Genomic DNA, 19,027 nt, shown 5'->3' with positions numbered 1-19,027 from the left:
TTGACTCTATAATACTCCTAAGCCTGGGCACACCCAGATTCTCATCTGTGCACGTGTGATTCTGAATCTGAGGGAAACTTACTACTATAAGGTGTTGAACAGGAACAGTGAGAGCTACTGCTGGTACCTGAATGAACTTATTTTGCCTGAATATTTCAAGATATTTTTAGTTTTCCTACAATAACAAATGATCCTCAGCTCTTTGATCACCTTGATATTACAGCAACAGAAGAGAAGGAAAAAAAAGAGAAAGGAGTTGCCATCTGTCATCTCTGGCTAATTATTTCAAGCCCTACCTTGTTTTATACACTGCAGCACACTATTTTGGGACTTGTTAACTGAAAAGTCTTCTACTCTGCAAGAGTATAAATGAGTTCACCTCTAGCAAGTTCCCCACCGCTCAGCACGTTGTGCCGTCATTTCGTACAACCTTTCTCCCAAGCAAATGTTGTAATTTATTAGTTCAGGTTTTATCCTGCTCTCCTACCTGCACTGGCTTTCCTGTGTAAGAATCCATTTTGTCACCTTTTTTTTTATGGGTGTATGGGAAAGGACATGGAACAGGACTGCATTCCTCTGAACTCTCGTTAGCAGTCCAACACCTTGACACTGGCTCTTCTGTAGTTTTGGAGTCAGACAGTAAATGAAGGTGCTCTCTGCAAATGTGGAGGGACCATATCAGGCAGCAGGTATTCATCAGAAAAGCTGTTTGCTCTATTCTTGTGAGAAGCAGTACACAACATGCTTCTTCAGAGGGGACCCAGGAGCCCTCTGGTTCCACCTACTCTGTGGGCGTAGCACCCTAAAGAACCACTTACCCAAAGAGTAAGGAAGCAGCTTCATTACTCCAGACTTTCCTAAAAATTACTCTTGTGCCTTGAGATGTGGATTACTTAAACACAGGCCACCTTTTTTTTTCCCTTATATTTGAATTACTTGAGTATTCTGGGTTAATCAAAACTTGGGTTTTTATTTTAACTCTCTTGCTGATACTGTTAACAGCTTTCTCATTAGTTTTTTAAAGGTTAAAGTGCACCAGGCAGCATAAAATAGAACCTATCCTGATTTTGTAAATGCTGACAGTTGTCATACTCACTATCTTTCTATAAACAAATGTTTGGAGGATATTTTAGTTCCTTCAGCAAGGTGGTATTTTTCAATATAATTGGAAAGCAAGTTTCCAGATAAATTTTTAAAGTCTAGATATGTTGAAACAATGTGATTAAGGTCTGACTTAATCAACAGGAAAGAAAGAAGCAAGCTTTCAGGAAATACTAAAATTTCCCTAAAAATTTGGACTCTTTTGTGCTTTTTAGAAAGCAAGGAGGGAAATAAAAATTATCTTTCAATGGCTGTTTATTTTTACTTTTTTTTTATGAAATGGCTAAATAGCCTGAGCTAAAATCCTGGATTTGTGCATTTTGGGCTTTAGTATCCTTGGAGATAAACTGTGGTATTGTCCTCCACAAGAGTAAGGTTTTTTATTTTGGAAGTAAGAACTACAAGCGTAGGAAATGAGGGTATTTTTTTGGTAAGCCCTACAAAAAGATGACTAAACATCATTCCAAGACTGAACTTTGCTGTGGGCATCCATTTAAAAACAGCATGTGAGATCAGACTCAGTGATTACACTGTGGCTGTGTGAATTTGTTCTGATATTAAAAGACTTCCAAATATTCAATCAAGTTGGAATCAGGTCAAACATTTTGTAAAAGAGTTTTATATGCCTGGATTATATTTCACTTCACTGGTCATCTCTTGATTTTAGCCAGGACAAGCAGCAGAGCAAAGCTATTTTTGCATCAGGCTCATCTAAACCCAGGTAAGAGTAGAGAGCATGTGCAGAACCCTGGGGGACTGAAAAGAGGAATTCAAACCATTTTTCCAAGATTGCTATTTTTTTCACTCACAGACTGTGTGAAAAAATACCAAAGAATGTCGTTTATGTCTTTCCTACACTAGCAGCACTCTTAAGATGAAAATTCACACACATTATTCAGAGAAAATCAATAGACTGCAAGAACCAATCTAAAACTTAGTCTGTCTTTATTTTTTTACCTAATTACTTTCTTACTTTGACGTATATTACAATATTTCATATGTCATTGAAAGCCTTAGGATCAGTAAATGACATTTCTTCGACATACCTGCCACTTGAAATAAAGTCAAGCAAAAAAGAACAGAGAGTATATTCAGGAGAAAAGTAGAAGAGAATCTAAGCAAAATATGGAAAAATGAGTCATTACTTAAACTTATATTACATGCTGCATAGGAATGTAAACTAGAATCAGTAATAGCTCCCCCAGCCTTTCAACATTCTGTACCTATAGCATTGAGAAAATCCTTACTTCAGGAGACCTAAGATTAATGAAAACCTGATAAAGGAGAGAGAATATATACATACCAGCAATTAAGAAAGTTCGGTGAGCTGCCCAGATAACTGTGGTATCAACAGTAAAATGCAATGCATCAGTATTGTCAGAACCACTCCATCAGAAAAAAAGATTAACTGGTAGAAGGCAGCTGTGGATTTTGCAGCTTCTTAAACAACTTTCAGTTTTTATGCAAGTTATTACAATTATGCAAGTTATTACAATTATTACAGGCTTGGATGAGGCAAGCATCTAGAGTACTATAGTAAACAGATCTGCTGTTAATCCCCTAGTTCAGAAAACATAGTGGAACTGAACAATGAGAGACTACAGACTGACATGAAGAAATGGAACATTTTTATGGACATCAGAAAGTTAGAAAGAAAGCATAACTTCACAAAACATCACTTATTAGTTACCTGTCCCAGAGAGTAGGTGAAGATTTTGCGAGCCTGCCCTGGAGAATTCTAGGTTGCCATAGGCAGGTTGGCACCCAGGAATTTCGTACCCTGTAGCATGAATAGAGGATAAACCATGGCTAGGTATGGCTCATAAGACATACGAGTGATAACCTAGCTAGATTTGCTGCATATTGGTAGGCTATGGCATAATTTGGTACTAATTATTATTCAGGATATCTTACTTTAAAGCAGTATTAAAACTACAAAACAAAGTGATGCTACAGCACACACATTTAGTAACTTTCTTGTATGACTACTGCAGGTCAGAATAAGCATTTACAATTGACCTTATGATGGCTATAAATGAGTGCTACTCCATCTGTTTTACTGGAGAAGCATTTGGCCTTAAGATTTGTGAATCAAGCTCTTATATTTTTGCATTGTAAAAAATCAGCTTAAACAAATTTATGCTTCCTTGAAAGAGGGTCATCAAAATTCCTTCTGAGCACCATAGTGAGAAAATGTTTAACAGTGTTAATTGAATCTGGGCTGAGGTTCAAGTTCTGCATACCAGGTTCCATGCTCGTCTACCATCAGCAGAACAATAGCTACAAAATATTTGCTGGGAATGAAAAGCACAAAGAGAGGCAATCTGAACTAGCAATAGAAGCTATGAATAACACACAGCAAAAGCAGATCCTGAGCCCAGGAGAAGGCCAGTGAGGCAGGCAAATTAGCAATGAGAACTGTTGTCCAATATTAGCGTCAAGCAATGCTGGTAAGATTCAAAACAGTCTGTTCAATCCTTAGTGAAGCAAATTCTTACTGAAGTGAAAGGTAGTTTTTCCTGAGTAAAATCTGAGTAAGGACTACAATGTTTGGACATACAGAATACCTCATACTGTATTGCTGTATTCCTTTGCAATATCAGAAATGCCACATAACATGCCTGGAAGGACAAACTCAATAAAAAAATCAGTTTTTCCTCACTCAAGTATATACATATTTATGAACCAGAATTTTTGCATAAGCTTTCCCTCTGGTCAGTGATCACTACACATGCAGAAAATCCTATCTTCTAGTATTCACCATCAATTACCAGTGGGTACTGAAAAGTAGGAACCTTCTGGTCCACATACAGAACTTTACATATAGGACACATTTCAGGAGCAATAACTGTGCTACAGAGAGCAGAAGAGCAGTGTTTATTGGAAAGGATAACCCTGCATGTTACTTTAGTTGTGCCACTGAGTTGTTCTTAAGGATCACTTAAGTACCTTTTAACTTTTTTCGTAATGGACTTGTATTAAGTATGTGAAGACACCCAGGGAAGACAGAAAAAATGTGAGGCCTCGAGTTTTAAGTGTTGCCATCACATGAATTTACATCAATATCAGCTTTAAAATCAGAGTGGAATTGAGAATAAATCTCTGGATTCTAACACCTCGATGTTGTTGGTTCTTCAGCGAAAAGTCACTATTACTTTGGATTATGCATCTCTCACAGCTTTTCTGATGTTCCCAAACTGCAAATCTCATAATCAATAGGTGTGTACATATTTAATACACACAGTTCTGCAGTATTGCAGTACTTCACTATGTATTTTCATTCTCAGCTATGGGTGTAAGGAAAACAGTCCATTGTAGAAACAGCGTTTTTGAAATGGTCTTTACTTGGCTCTTCATTTTGTATCTGCATACTTTTCAGTACAAAATTGTAAACTTCTCCTAAAAGTCATCTGTGAAATCTTAATTTTGAAAAAAAATTAAAAAATCTGGGAATTCAGTCACAGATTTTTCCAGAATGAGTGGAGATTTTTCAAATCAGTGCATTTTGCGTGTTTTCCTGCACTTCACTGAGAAAACCTCCATAGGAGTCTTCTGGTGAAACAACTAAACTTGCAAATTCTGAGATGGCTTAAATGAAAACATTAGATTTTTCAAGCCTGCAAAATTAATTAAATTTGGGTTCTTGGTGCAAAGAAGCTGTTTGAACAGGGATAAATATCTACTGACTTCAGATCCATTACCAGTTCTTCTCCATGTAGTGTTAATATAACCTATCTCATACCTTTAACTGATATATAGCAAATAGCTTTGCTATAGATAACCTTGACAAAATATTTTAAGGCTGTGAGGTTGTGAGATGTTCTGACAGAGATGGGAGGAGTGTAAATTCCACTTTAGCTGTTTTTTCAGTGTTCTTTCCGACATCTTTTTGGTAGTAAGTCCCATGTAATTGCTCCATAAATGAGCTAATACAGAGAAAAGCTCTCTGCTCTAAATGTTGTGGATCTTTCAAAAGCTCCCCAAAGGGATTTAATAACATCCTGTCTCAGATAATCAGCGTCAGTTTTAGTCAGTCTAATCCTATTCTCATATGCAAGATCGAAAAATAATTAGTAATGGTAAGATTTATATGCCTGATATTAAAACACAAAAATTAATTTGTCAGCCTCTGCAGTTTACATGGGATATTGTTTTAGCATTGGCAAATCAGAAATCAGCAAAACAGACAAACATGTTTGTCTAAAGCAACTGCAAATTTAAAAGAAAACAAAATGGGAAAAGCTCCCCATTCTGCTACTGTGTTGTTTCCTTTCTTGAAAGGAAAACAGTTCTAAGAAATTTGTAAGTACTGAAAATAAGAAATCAGCCTATTTAAAAAGAATATCATATAGTCACTTCAGAAAATTAGTAGTTTACTACAGCAAAAATATCAGTCTCAAAACCCTGATGATAAAGTATTTCAGATTATCAAATTTTAAAACTTTTTTTTATGCCACAGCATGATAAAGTAACTCATTTTCCTCTTCTTTCTCCAGAGCTTTCCTTACACTTCACTGATGTGATTGAGACCGACTCCGGTGTCAAGTGAGGTTCAAATTTGGACATATTGTTGTGTGTCCTTGTCTTGTCCTAGAACATGCAGTATGTTACTTCAAATATTGTCTGTGGCTCTTCTGAAAATAATCACAGAGGATACCTACAGACCTATAGCCAATTTGGAAAAAAAAAAAAAGTGGAGTTCTCAGTGAAATATTATCAACACATTATTCCACTGTCTAGAGAAGAACAGCTAATAATTCATTAATTTTGGTGACAGGTGGTCATTGATCCACTGTACCTAGAGTAGACTCATGCCGACTGCTATGCCTATTTAAGAAATACTTTGGTAAGAAAAGTAAATGCAATGCCCCCTCATGCTCTCCTCTCCATATTTTATAGGAGAGTTCTCTCTGGAACTGCAGCTGAAGGGTAGACTTGGAATCTGTGAGTGAAACCACTCTACAGACACCCAGGTTGGTGGAGAAGGAAGGGGAGGAGGTGTTCCAGGAGCAGGAGCAGAGAATACCCTACAACCTGTGGTGCAGACCATGGTTAGGCAGCTGTGCTCCTTCAGCCTGTGGAGGACCGCATGCTGGAGCAGGAGGATGCCCTGTGACTCCATGGGGAGCCTGCATGGAGCCGGTTCCTAGCAGGAACTGTGGACCCGTGGAGAGAGTAGCCTACGCTGGAGAAGGTTTGCTGGCAGGACTTGTGAACCCATGGTTGACCCATGCTGGAGAAGCCTGTTCCTAGAAGACTGCCCCCCATAGGAGGGACCCAGATTGGAGCAGTTTGTGGAGAACTGCAGGCAATGGGAAGGACTCATGCCAGAGAAGTTCATGGAGAACTGTCTCCCATGGGAGGGACTCCATGCTGGAGCAGGGGAAGAGTGTGAGGAGTCCTCCCCATGAGTAGGAAGGAGCAGCAGAGACAATGTGTGATGAACTAACCACAGCCCCCATTGCTGTCCGCCTGTGCCACTTGAGGGGAGGAGACAGAGAAAATTGAGAATGAAGTTAAGAAGGGAGGGATAGTGGGAAGTTGTTTTAAGGTTTAGGTTTTATTTTCTCATTACTCTATTCTGATTTGATTGGCGATAAACCAATTTCCCCAAGTGGAGTGTGTTTGGCTCTTGATGGTAATTGTTAAGTGATCTCTCCTTGTTCTTATCTCCACCCATGAGCCTTTCATTATATTTTCTCTCCTGTTCCTGTCCAGCTGAGAAGGGAAGTGTCAGGATGGCTTTGGTGGGCACCTGCTGTCTAGCCAGAGTCAACTCAAAACAATAGAATACACTGGTCTGTTTTATAAATGTCAGTTGCAAATCTGAATGATTTTTCCCAAATAATGTGTTTTTCAGAAGCTGGAGAAGTCTGTGGTTGCTCCATTTGCGAGTGGAAGACTCAGTGAACAGATTTTAGCCTTTAAGCCAAAGTCACCCCAAATCTTACGTCTGTTAAAGGGAGAAGCATTTTCTGTGAATAAGGAAGGAATGTGTCCTGGTCTGATTTTAGCTTAAAATCTGTGCTTTTTAAGACCTGAAGCAGATTTGAAAGTCACCCTTAAACTGGGCTGTGCTATTATGATTTCTGTACTTGCCCAATTTAGCCCTATTTTACCCCAGTATGAATGAGTTAAGAGCTGCTATTTTTGCTTCTATTAACACCATAAAGCTATTTTAAGGACCTGCTTTTATAAATACTAATAACCTGAGATGAAACATTGGCAGAGCAATCTGGAAGAACCACTGGGACACCTTGGAACATACTGTCACGACTTTACCTCTACATCCCGTCCTCATTGAGAAGGCACGTGGTAGTGGTGCTGATTTAGCATTGCAGACTTTCAAGATGCTGTCAGCTGCACTTGCTACCTACTTTCCTACCAGTCATGCCAATGTAGGTAACTGGCTGTCATCTCCACAGAACAAAGGCTGGAGTTAATAAAAAATGTCAAACAATCCATTTTCTGTGAGGGGGTGGCAGTTCTATTCCTGGAGTTACCAGAACTATCCATGACCACAGTATTAAATAATGTAAAAGTGCTTCTGGGATTGGAACAATATACCTTAATGAATATGTTAAATATAATTCCCTAATCAAAAACCAGGCCCCTATGGAACCATGCATCCCTCTAGTTGGGGTAATCTACCGGGACTGGACCAGTAGCTCTCCAGTGCAGACACAGATGATAACAGAGTACACGAGAATATGGTGAAGCTGGGAATGTCCATGAAGCAGAAAAGGAAGGAAGATAAGGACATTTGTAATCAATGAAGTTAATATCTGTTTATGACACTATAGAAATACAGAGATGTTGCTTTACCAGCTTAATTTAACACATTTTAGGAGAGAGTGTTTCCCTGCAAGAGGCCTGCTGGCTTCCATACCTCTCAGTATCTTTCTGACCAGGCACAAAACCCAACTCTTTTTCTCATCCTATTTCTTGTCCTTTTTCCCCCCTTCTTCTAACAAGCTCTTACCATGGCTTCTCTTCATCTCCAGTTTTGCCTATCAGTTCAATCCCCAACTATGTTTCCTGTATGGCCACTGGCTCCTCTTAGTTCACGACCTGCTGCAATGCTGAAGGTGAGAGACCATTTCCATGCCCCCTCTTGGGAAGCCAGACACTACAACAAGATTCACATGCCAGAAAAAGTTAGGGAGGAAGTCTTATTCAGTCTTGAAACTCTAGAGTCAGGAACACTTGACTGAGATTGAACCTATGTGAGATTTAGTTGCCAAACTAATGCTTTTGCAGTGCGCAATTTTGAAAGTTTATAAAAACCACAGAATGATAGAATGGTTTTGGTTGGAAGGGACCTCTTCAGGGTCTGGAAATCTACTAATGACACTGACATAAAACTGGTAGGACTAGGATTGACTGAAGTTTTCTTTCACAACTTTAGTTTAAAACCTTTTTAACCAACTTGGCAAGCCTATGTTAGTTACAGCATAAATTAACACTCTGGAAGGGCCCTTGGAGTATTTTAGGTCCCAGCTCCAAAGCAGACAGGTTGAGGTCTTCTTAATGAAAAATATAATTTCGTATTTTTTTTGCTATGAGTACACCCAAATTTTTTTCCTTTGTTATATTTTCAGAAATATCTAAGGCATTTTAACATAAAAATATGGCAGACAATACTCCAATTGATATAGTTAAAATTTTGCAAAGCATTAAGTAATCTGTCAGCGGAAAATATACCATACCTACCTATTTATCCATCTATATTTATCAAACCATGTGGGTGGCCTTTTGTGAAGTAAATGTATATGAATATGCATACACATATGTATACGTATGTATATACTTTAAATCCACTATTTTCAGAAAATATATGAGGAAAATAGTACATAAATGCTCTACAGTATAACTGCCATGCTTTGACTATAAATACATGAATGAATAATTATCACTGTATTAGGCATGTTGACAGAGCAGTTTTGGTAGAATTGGAGCTACTTGCAATGTTTGATTTTGTTTGTTGATGCCTTTAAATACTTGTATTGCCAAAACACAAATAGTGTTTCATTCTGACTCAAGGCAGTCAGTTCAATACAGGTGTATCAACAAAATGCAAGGATTTATGACTAACAAAGTAATGAACTTTCTGTTCTCAAAATGCTAAGATACCTTACTCTGTATGATGACATTAGCTAATCAGTTTTGCATACATTTCTAATAATTAACAACAAGTTTGAGCTCTCAAAGAAATCTGCAGACACAGATCCCATTTTCCCAAACTTTTGCTTTATTGCATTAATGGGGTACTCTAGTTTGTATATGAATATCCAACATTGGCTTTGATCTAGGGTGTTATTGCAACAAAATCCAAGACTGTGAAGCTTTACAAGCTTGTGATCACTTTTCTTGGTATCACTGTGGCATTTTATTGTGGCTATATGACTTCATATTTTGTCAGTCTTTAAATGCATGAAATATATTAACTGATCTGGAATTTAATAGCTGGCTGAGTACAATTTTACTGATGATTAGATTTGCAGGAAGAGAAGCAGGTGCAGAAACACTCCCTCCTGCAACTGTGGAAAAATATGATAGGAATTAGTCATTCAGCATCTGCATGGAAATAATCATAAATTGTTAATAATATTTCATTTTCAGTCTCCTACTTAGGAAGCTGATCATTTGCATATTGTGAAAAACATCAGTTAACTTTACTGTCTTAAAACTTATAAACTATTGCTATCGAATAAAAACAGTCTTTTAAGGGTTAGAGATCATCTTTGCAATACAATTCAGTGACATCTGATAGTTTGTATACTGTTTAAATGCATTTTGTTATTTCCTGTGGGAAGCAATAGCCATAAATGCATTGTATAGGTGCCAAAATACACCTGTTGTCTGTGGACATTTCCCATGGAAACTATGCTTGCTTCTATGTCTCCTTTAGGTCAGTATTAGCAGTGGCTTTCCGGTGCTGTGAATGATAATACACAACAGCTTCTCTGAGGCACTTATTTTTATGATGAGTTTTTCATAATGGCAAAACCCGAGGAATAGTTTTCCACATGCAGGAAAACAAATATCAGCACCTAAGTGCTGTCTTTTCTCCTATTTACACTGGATTTTTTTCTTCAACTAACTGAGTAAGTGTTGTTTCTAATGTAATTAGGCCATCATGAATCATTTACCCCTAATTTTTCTCTATCATAAATGCTTTGTTCCAGTGTCCCAGCAGCAGATCCATTTTTTCACTCTTTTTTTATGGTTTTACTTCAGGCAATCTTTACACCACTTCAGCTGCCCTCTTTGAGTACAGTTAAAGCTTTGTTTCAACATGGAGAACATTATGGGGTAGCTGGCAGTAAGTGTCTGGCTGAGAAGACTTCTGTGTCTAGAAGTGAATTTTTATCAATCTTAAGGAGACAAATTTGGAACAATGTTTATGTTTCCTAATTTGGAATATTAGAATGCTTAAGGTATCAGCTGCATAAATTAGTAATATGTTAAAAGCTACCTTCCAAGTCCCCTAGTGCCAATGTAATTCTCCCTTTTCCCCGCTTTTCCACAGTCTTCCTTGTAGCCTCTAAGTTTGGGAGCTTTAGATAATCACTGACTCATTTTGTCATCTAGGAATGGACTACGTAAGAGGTCTTTTCTAAATATATGGATGTATTTACTGCATACATCAACTGTGCTTGTATTTATATTTCATACCTTTTCCAAAATCTACTGTGATGATTTTAAGTAGGGGGATGTGAATGTGTGAATAAAATCATACTGAATATAGAGTAGGATTAACTTTACTGAGAATAGCAGCTCTTTTGTGCAAAGACTGGTCTGTGCTTGCACGGTTCCAGCAATCCATGCTTGGTGCCTCCAGAGAATCAAATAATTACAAGACATCCCTTTAAAATGGCACATGTTTTACATGGTAAGTAGAATTATGCTAACACTTAAGACTGAAATATATTCCTTTATCCCTAAAGATATATCCTAAATTATATCTAGTGGCTCAGTAACTTTCATTTATTCACTGAATACATAGTCTAAAGATCTGTTTTCTAAGCAGCTTCAGTAAACTACGGTGTGAGGTGTTTCTGCAAGAAGGGAAAATGCTGGCATGCTGGGGAAAGGGCAGTGCTGTCTCTGGGAATGTTATGAAGAATCTCAGTCACCCCTTTTCAAGAAATGGATTCAGTCTTGAAGAGATGCACAAAACCCATTTTTTTTCTGAGACTTGAGGCACCTGAGAAAACAAACTCAAAAGTACAGTTTGTCCAGATCAGTCCAAAAAAAGAAAAACTGAGTGGGGATATGGCCGATATTTTAAACATGACAGGGAAGGACAAAAATCATTTCCTCTAAAGAAAAGTGATGGTTTAAGAAGAAATTGGACAGAACTGATCATGATTACATTTCTGGAAATTAGAACACATCTAATGACAAAACAACATGATTCTGGAACAGCCTTTCAATCAAAGACAGATTATCTGGTTGCCTGTAAGTGCAGATCACTGTCCCAAAATGTCCAGGTTCCTAAATGTCTTGTTTTCTCAAATTGCTTTTTCACAAAAAGGCTGTTGTCAATAGATTTTTTTCAAAGAATGGATCTCAGTCCTTCAAAGTCTTACTCGCTTTAGTGTTTGTTACTTGTGGGAGAAGAGAACCAGGCACCAGCTCAGTAGTGTCAATGACTGGAGTCAGAAATGGAAGAAATATCACTGAGAAAGCCAGTTCTACCTTGATGAACCTGACGCAGTTAATGAATTTGTCACTTGATCTCTGCTAGAAATGCATTTATCAGTCCAACACTTTCATGTATTTGAAATATAAATGCACTGCTACAGAGCAGTTGAATTTACAATTGAGAATACTATGATTACAGAGATAATATCTAGAGAAATATTCCCAGGAGATGCTTCCAGGCAGCTTAAAATCAATAGACATGATGAGTATTTTACATCTCTTCAGATTTTGCTTCTGGTTTGACTATACAACCCTTATCTTTTATCCCTGAAGAGCATGGATGCTTTCACTGTGGATAGATTTCTACATTCCTTTTGCTGAGAAAATTAAGCAGTGAGTGATCTGCTTCAGAAATCTGCTCACTGGAGAATTGGTGAATATGCATGTAAACAACTGCCCTAGAGTATAATCAGAGCTATTTTCATGTTACAGTTTGGTAGGTTAGAAGAAGGAATTAATTAAAACAAGAGAGACTAGACTTCAGTTCAGAAATTGTTTTTCTTTTTCTGTCTGCTCTGAAACCCTGTTGAGGCCTCCTCTCCTGCCTGCCACCACAGATTTAAATTATTTTTGCTAAATTTTGATTTTAGTGAAGAATTTATTCAGCACTGACTGTACCTCCGATGAAATAATTCAGTGGAATTGCCTGGGCTGGCTGGCATGAAGTTTATCCCTTGTATATCCATGCAGGTTCTCTCAGTCCATCTTGCACTCTGTGGGACTATTTGAATTGATTCTTTCTAGTTTTATGTGCCTTCCATTATAAAGGACAGATTTTCTGTTGTCTTAGGGTATATTACATTCATTTTGCAGGCTCTTCCCTATGCCAGGCACTGTTACATTGGACTCTTGGGTGTGTCAAACAAATAATATGGCTCCCAACGCAGAGAAAATCAGCTCACTTTTCTGTCGCTTGACTTGCTCTCATACCCTTTTCTCTTCTTGCCCATTTAAAGTATAAGTTCATTGAAGGAGAGGAAATCTCTTAGGACTGTGGGAGAACAGTGGGCAGTATAATGAATCCTGGTCTCTGGATGGGACCTCAAGGGTAAAGAGAAATTGAGAGGGAGGTTCTGACGGGGTCACTTGAGTGGAGGGTCTTTTGAAAAATCAAGAAAAATAATAGAAAGAACAATATGTGAGGGATGGAAGCCTAATGATATATTAAAAATATTCCAATACTCTCAGATTTGTTCAGGGTTATATTTCAGAATGGCTAATGGGAAGATTTCAAAATTATTTAATTATCCTGCATACCAATTTAAACAAGACAAATATCAATGAAAAGGCTGAATCCAGAGTAATGCAGGAAGCAGAGCTGGCTCAGAGGTAAAGGAAGTGCAGAATTCCACCACCCTGGGAATGAGTGCTGTTGGAGGAGACGGCAGCACTGTGATGAAGTAGCAGGCATGGTGCTCCTGCTCGTGCCAGAACAAGGAGCCATGACCACTGCTTCTTGCAAGAGGGATGGAAAAGTATTTAGTCTACTCGGAGCATCCTTTCCTTTGGCAGTAGCAGTGGCAGGTCTCTCGCAGAGGCAAAGCAGGCAACTGCCCCAGCATCTGCATACTTTATCTATGTCTAGAGCTATCTCTGCAAATCCCATTCCATTTATTTCAGGCTTCAAACATATACTATACTTGGCTCAAGGCCCATTCTATGCTTTGAAAGGGCTTTGGGGAAAAAAAAAGTGCTGCAAAACAAAATTGCCAGGTGTGAGCAATCAGAGCACAATTAAATCTACTATGAATGGAATGAATTATCCCCTTAAAAAAATATTAGCTGTTGTGGAACAAGTTTCATTTAACAATTAAGAGATGTATATGTTCAGGTGAGTCTTATTACTGTTTGGCTAACTCCTGTCATGTGCATCTTCCTGCTTTCTTTTGCCAGAACTGTCTGTGTGGCAGAAAACAGACTCAGTTGTCATCCGGGTGTACATCAGTGAGTCGTGGGCATGAGACTGCTTTATTCAGTACGGACAACGTCTGTCTATGATAACAGCAAACTAATGGATACTTTTAAAACCAGAGAAACATAGATGCAGAATGTATGATGGTGAGAGTCCAGTGACATGGAATACGCCTCTCAAAGGGAGGGCATTGAGAATTAAAGTTGAGACAGGTTCCGAACCAATACTTTGATGAAGTGCAGTTTCTGTTTCCGAGGCAAGAGTATGGAAAAATTATTCTATCTAACCAGTCTCAGAGACACCTACATTTGGGATTCTGGAGTGCCCTGGGAGGTTGGACAGACACTGATTTGCCTAATGATGAGTTGCCAGGATCGACAGCATTACTGGGATTCCTCTGCAAGGCAGGAAGTGCAGTTCCACGGTGGAGCTGGGCCCATTCACGGTACCTAAAATCCCCCTAACCCACAGGGATGGGCAGTACAGATTTAGCACAGAGCCCAGCAGCTGTGATCTTTTTTTAAAAACCCAGTGGTAGCATATATATAACCCACACTTCTAGTGATTTGAGCAGAGAGCACTGTTTTATTTCAATTTGAGAGACCTCAGACTTTTTCTCAGGATATACTCTTGCTAGGTGGCTATCAGCGTGGATTTCCATGCCTTCCATTGAGACTTGGCACTGGATAACCAGGAATACAAAGTCATGGAGCCAGCAATAAAGAAAGCAAAAAAAAAAAGAAAAAAATTTGTTTCTATATCTCTTATTCCCTTAACTATACAGTATTTCTCTCTTCAGCTGTTTAAGGACATGGGGTTCCTTTTTCAGAAGGTCTGGAAGTCCTCCCTGAATGCAGTGATCAGTTCTTCAAGCAGTGCTGTGCCTGTATTTTGTGCCCAGAATACGATTTGGCTCCGACAGCAGAAAAGCAAGCATGTGTGACTTTAGGTGCCATACACTAATGCTAACTAGGCTGTGCAAATAATTTAAACATTAACACATTCCTTTGGATTTGCCTACCAAGTGCAACTGATGGCTAATTGGGCCTGAGGTTTGTAACAGTGTGAACTTGTTATGGTCCAAACATGGAAACCAGAAGGTCTGATCTAGTAGCTGATCCCCTCAAACAAAACAAGAATATGTACAGGAAGCCAGGGAGGCAGAATTTCCAGTCTGATAGTGGGGCCAAGACACATGGAAATCTGTTTCCTACTTGTGAAAGCCTTACTGGTCAGAAGCAACTAGAATCAAATTACCAGCTCAGTCAAAGGATTACATTCTAATACCTCTCCAATATATACTGAAACTCTGGGCCAGTCCTGAAGGAGTTGGAAGAATATCATGTGACCCATAAAGCCAAATCCTTCAGGGCTGCAGATGTTAAGTGAGCCTGTTAATAGCAGATTGTACTCATTTCACTCTCATGTAATTTTGGATTCTCTAACTTTCCCCTGGTCCCTACTAAAAGGTATCATCCTCTCCTTTGCCAGAAATGTGCTACTGCTTACTAGCTGAGTAATGGGTTTTGTCTATTTGCAAAATAGCAGCTTCAGGATCCTGCCAGCTCCAAACCAGAGCTGCAGCCTCTTGGCTCCTACAAGTGTAGAAGTTATTGGATTAGAGCAGGGTAGATAAAAAGGCTGTCTCTTGCTTGATTTTTGAACTGGGGAAAGCATCAAGCCTGATAAACAGGCACCACAGCTCAGCTAATGCAAATGCCATGAATTGGGTAGTGCTTGATGAGCAGGTGAGCAGTCCTCCCCAAATCCTGTCAGCTGGATGGTATTTGCAGAAAGTGGTGACTAATTAAATATAGTCTACCAGGGACCTTTGGGAACGTGAGATGAGAGAGGAAGTGTTTGTGGGAGAAAGAAGCACTAAATAAGTGAATGACCCTGTGGCCATGTTTAAGGTAGCTCAGGTGAGAAAGCAGTAAATCCTCAATTATCAAGGTAGTTTATTCAGAACAGTTTGTGTTTTCTTTTTACCCTGACATATTCTCCTTGTTTTATAGAAAGAGAGTTTTAAGAGCTGAAGGGCTACCTCCCCTCAGCTTCATTGGTCTTGCTTGTACATTGCTCATTCCTAACATCCCTGAGATGTTCCTTGCATAATGAGAATTGAGAGTATAAAATTAAGAGGCTTAACTTTCTCAGTTCCTTGTATTGCATATGTGCAGCACAGGATCACAGAAAGGACCGGAATTTCTGTACTGCCTGAGCAGTAGCTATTCTGCAGGAAGGCTGACAACCTTGACTATCAGCAGAGCCTGCTCTGACTCACTGCTAACCACTGCACTATTGCAACTAGTCAACATCTGAGCTCTTGGTATTAGAATTCAGACATTTTTTACAATATAATTTTTTCTATTTCCCTGCCTCCGAGCATAGCTAAACAGTGTGTCTTGTTACTTAGTTCAACAGCTGCTAGTCGCTTTCAGTCCATTAATTGTCTTTCGGAAAGAAGCTGCACTCTTTCATTGCTATTGGAAGGCTTAGGCTTGACCCTGGCAGCTGCTTTACACCTTTAGATGACCAACCTTCTTGAATACTTACAGGAGTATCCAGTTACAGCTTATTCTAACAGAATCTTTCTTTCCTCACTTTCTTCCTCCTTTGCAAAGTGTATTTCCAGCATCATCTCTGAACTTCCTACTGGCAACTACCTCTTCGCTGAGAAGTGACATACTTTTACGGTCTAATACCCAGTATCTTGTTCCTGTCTTGTTTACATGTAATCTACTTTTAACAGTTCCAGACATCTTGGCAGGAGGGCCAAAGCATACTCACTAGCTGTATTTCTTGGCCTTTTTCTGATAAGACTCAGACTTGTTCTGCTCCCTACGGGCCCTCGAATGAGCATGGAAGGGGAATTCAAAATCTTATTCTCTCTCTTCCTTGCTGTGTTGAAGTGAAACAGGAATGGCAGTTCCTGCACTCTGGGGAATACAGACAAGCTAAACTGTTCGAATAGCAAGAGGGTGGAAGGGTACAGGCCCAGCAGTGTCCTGTGTGGACACTGGCTAACATCTAAGAGAAATCCATAGGAGTCTAGCAATAAAATTCCACAATTTCTCTTTCATAGGATTTGTTTTAAAGGCACAGTTTGATACTTTAGAATTAATTTTTACCCTGGCAAATTTAATGTTGAAGACCCAATGCGAATTTGGGATTGAGTTTTTGCTTTGGTTTCACATGAATTCTCTCACCAGACCAGTGTGTGGTCAAATTAAACATTTAATACTTGTATCTCATGATATGACAGGATCTTTATGTTCTTAGGTGACCGCTTAGTAATAGATTATGTATTTATAACCTGGAAGAGCCATGAGCTGCTGCTTTCTGAATCCTGAAGAATAATCCAGGAAGATGATCAGCTCTATCACTTAATATTAATCAGACTTGAGCTGGCAAAACTCCCCACATATTAGAAAGTTCTGATACTTGACCCCTTTTTATTGTTTTTCTTTCTCAACTTATTTCAGAAGCACTGCAACCAAACTATTTTTCTTGGACAATTGGACCGAGATAAGGCTACAAAAATGGGAAAATGTGAAAGAAAAAGGAAAAAATTAAGGTTAGCTAGTGATATGTTCAGTTAGCTGCACACATTTCTGATTTATAGCATGAGTTATAAAGAGTTAGTACATTGAGTATCAGCAGTAAGTGTAGGAATAGCTCACTAAAACAAATATGGGGTTTGGGGTTTATGCACCTTGTAGAATGTTGTGTGTCCATTTCAACCTTTGCTAAATGCTTCATTAAATGTTATGGAAAACAAAATAAATAATTTCCTTTTGTAAGGGTTTCACATCCTGGTGTGAAAAGGCCTTTTATTTCAGACAAGTCTTGCTGTCTGATTAAATCCCGTGGATAGGGCAAAAATATTAATAGATTTTTCTATCTTCACCTCACTGATGTTCAACCACAGGTTCTTTCCAACTCTGTGCTTTTTTAGAGGACAGTAATTTGTTGAAAGCATTCTTAGCAAGTTGATGTCAATCTGATTACAATTAACAATACATTCCATTTCCATTTCCCACTTTCAAATGAAGTTGAATGATGGCAGTACAAGTCAGAAAAAGGTTTTAAAATAAGCTGAGGTCTCTCTAGATTTCTATAAATGCAAGATTCATTCTTTTATGGTAAGCAGTAATTTTTTGTATGTATCCCAACACTTTTCTGTTCATTTGAACCTGACAAGGTAAATGAGTAATAAAAGTGAAAAAGGAAAGGTGGTTGCAAAGCAAATGCAGTTGTCTGGATTTATTGAGCCCACTTGATGGCGTTGAAATTATTTTTTCTTATTTTTATAGTAATTCATTATGTTCGGGCCTGCTAGTGCATGTCAAATGCAGCATGAGGGAATAAAGAAACAAACCTTTCTTATTCATAAATGAATAAAGCAATAAACCTTTTGTGTCAATGGAAATTATGTACTCTAAATTAGTGTGTCTACAGTAGCACAGAGTAATAAATAGAGAACAATTTGTTCACTTTTATGTAAATTGAATTTAACTATCAATATGAAATATAGCAGCTTTTAATTAAAAGGGACAGTTCCACTAATTTAGATGGTGGAAACACATGAGTAGCCCCACTAAAGATAAAAAGGAACTAGTAGGTGAAGCACCCCAAGTTCTGGGGAGGTCGAACACAGTCCAAGTGTTCTTCTTGGGGTGTTTTGTTGCTCCCTGAGCAACCAAATCATCAGACCATGGTGGTGACAATGGGCCATAGCAGTGCTTTTCTTGGAAGCTTTAAATTTCAGGTTACCTGGTAGAGATGGGCTATGGGTACCGATACCAAGGAAAGGAGGCTCACTCCCAGCAATGACTCCCTCTAGCATTTACTGAGGACTGTCTGAAAACTTCCTGAGAGGTACCACTAGGATTTGGAAAGGCTGCAGAAAGAGGCACCTGACACAGAGCTCCTGAGCAAGCTATTGGCAACTGACATCTGTGTTGCTCCAGATGAACTGTCATGGGGAAAGGTCTGAGGAATTCCAACTTTGAGAACCTGGTCGGAAGCAGAAAGGTCAAAGGATGGAAGGTAGGATACAGAGACAGAAACAAAGTACACACTCCTTTCTTCAACAATTTGCTAGGTATTTTTGCCTCCTTGGACATTACAGCTGAGGTGTTCCTTGCCTGGGACAGTTGTATCCTCATCTGCCATTTGCAGCCTGGGAAAGGCGCAGTGAGTGAGCTCTGTCAGTCACTCCAGCCCTCGTAAAACAGAGACCTCTACCTTTGATGAGCCTGACACAGTCAGTAAAACCTAAGCCCAAGGTCAGCTGCAGAG

General features: G+C 38.8%; 1 protein-coding gene across 5 annotated transcripts in view; it reads right to left on the bottom strand.

Annotated features, from left to right (window-relative positions):
- Positions 1-19,027, bottom strand: part of BEGAIN (brain enriched guanylate kinase associated) — a 161,392-nt gene that overhangs the window by 71,762 nt on the left and 70,603 nt on the right. For 2 of the 5 annotated variants that reach the window (XM_039381100.1, XM_039381101.1), the window contains exons 4-5: positions 2,792-2,881; positions 2,405-2,440 (exon numbers count right to left, since the gene is read on the bottom strand). The exons of 1 other annotated variant lie outside the window; for it this stretch is intronic. In XM_039381100.1, the coding sequence (XP_039237034.1) occupies positions 2,405-2,440; positions 2,792-2,881 (126 nt within the window). The remainder of the gene's footprint in view (positions 1-2,404; positions 2,441-2,791; positions 2,882-19,027) is intronic. 2 more of the 5 variants (XM_027730832.2, XM_027730833.2) reach the window with 1 other exon arrangement.

Source organism: Pipra filicauda, unplaced genomic scaffold (genome assembly GCF_003945595.2).
Source record: "Pipra filicauda isolate LSUMZ 115617 unplaced genomic scaffold, ASM394559v2 scaffold212_size3012638_pilon, whole genome shotgun sequence".
NCBI lineage: Eukaryota > Metazoa > Chordata > Aves > Passeriformes > Pipridae > Pipra > Pipra filicauda.
This window is presented reverse-complemented; position numbering and strand designations above follow the sequence as displayed.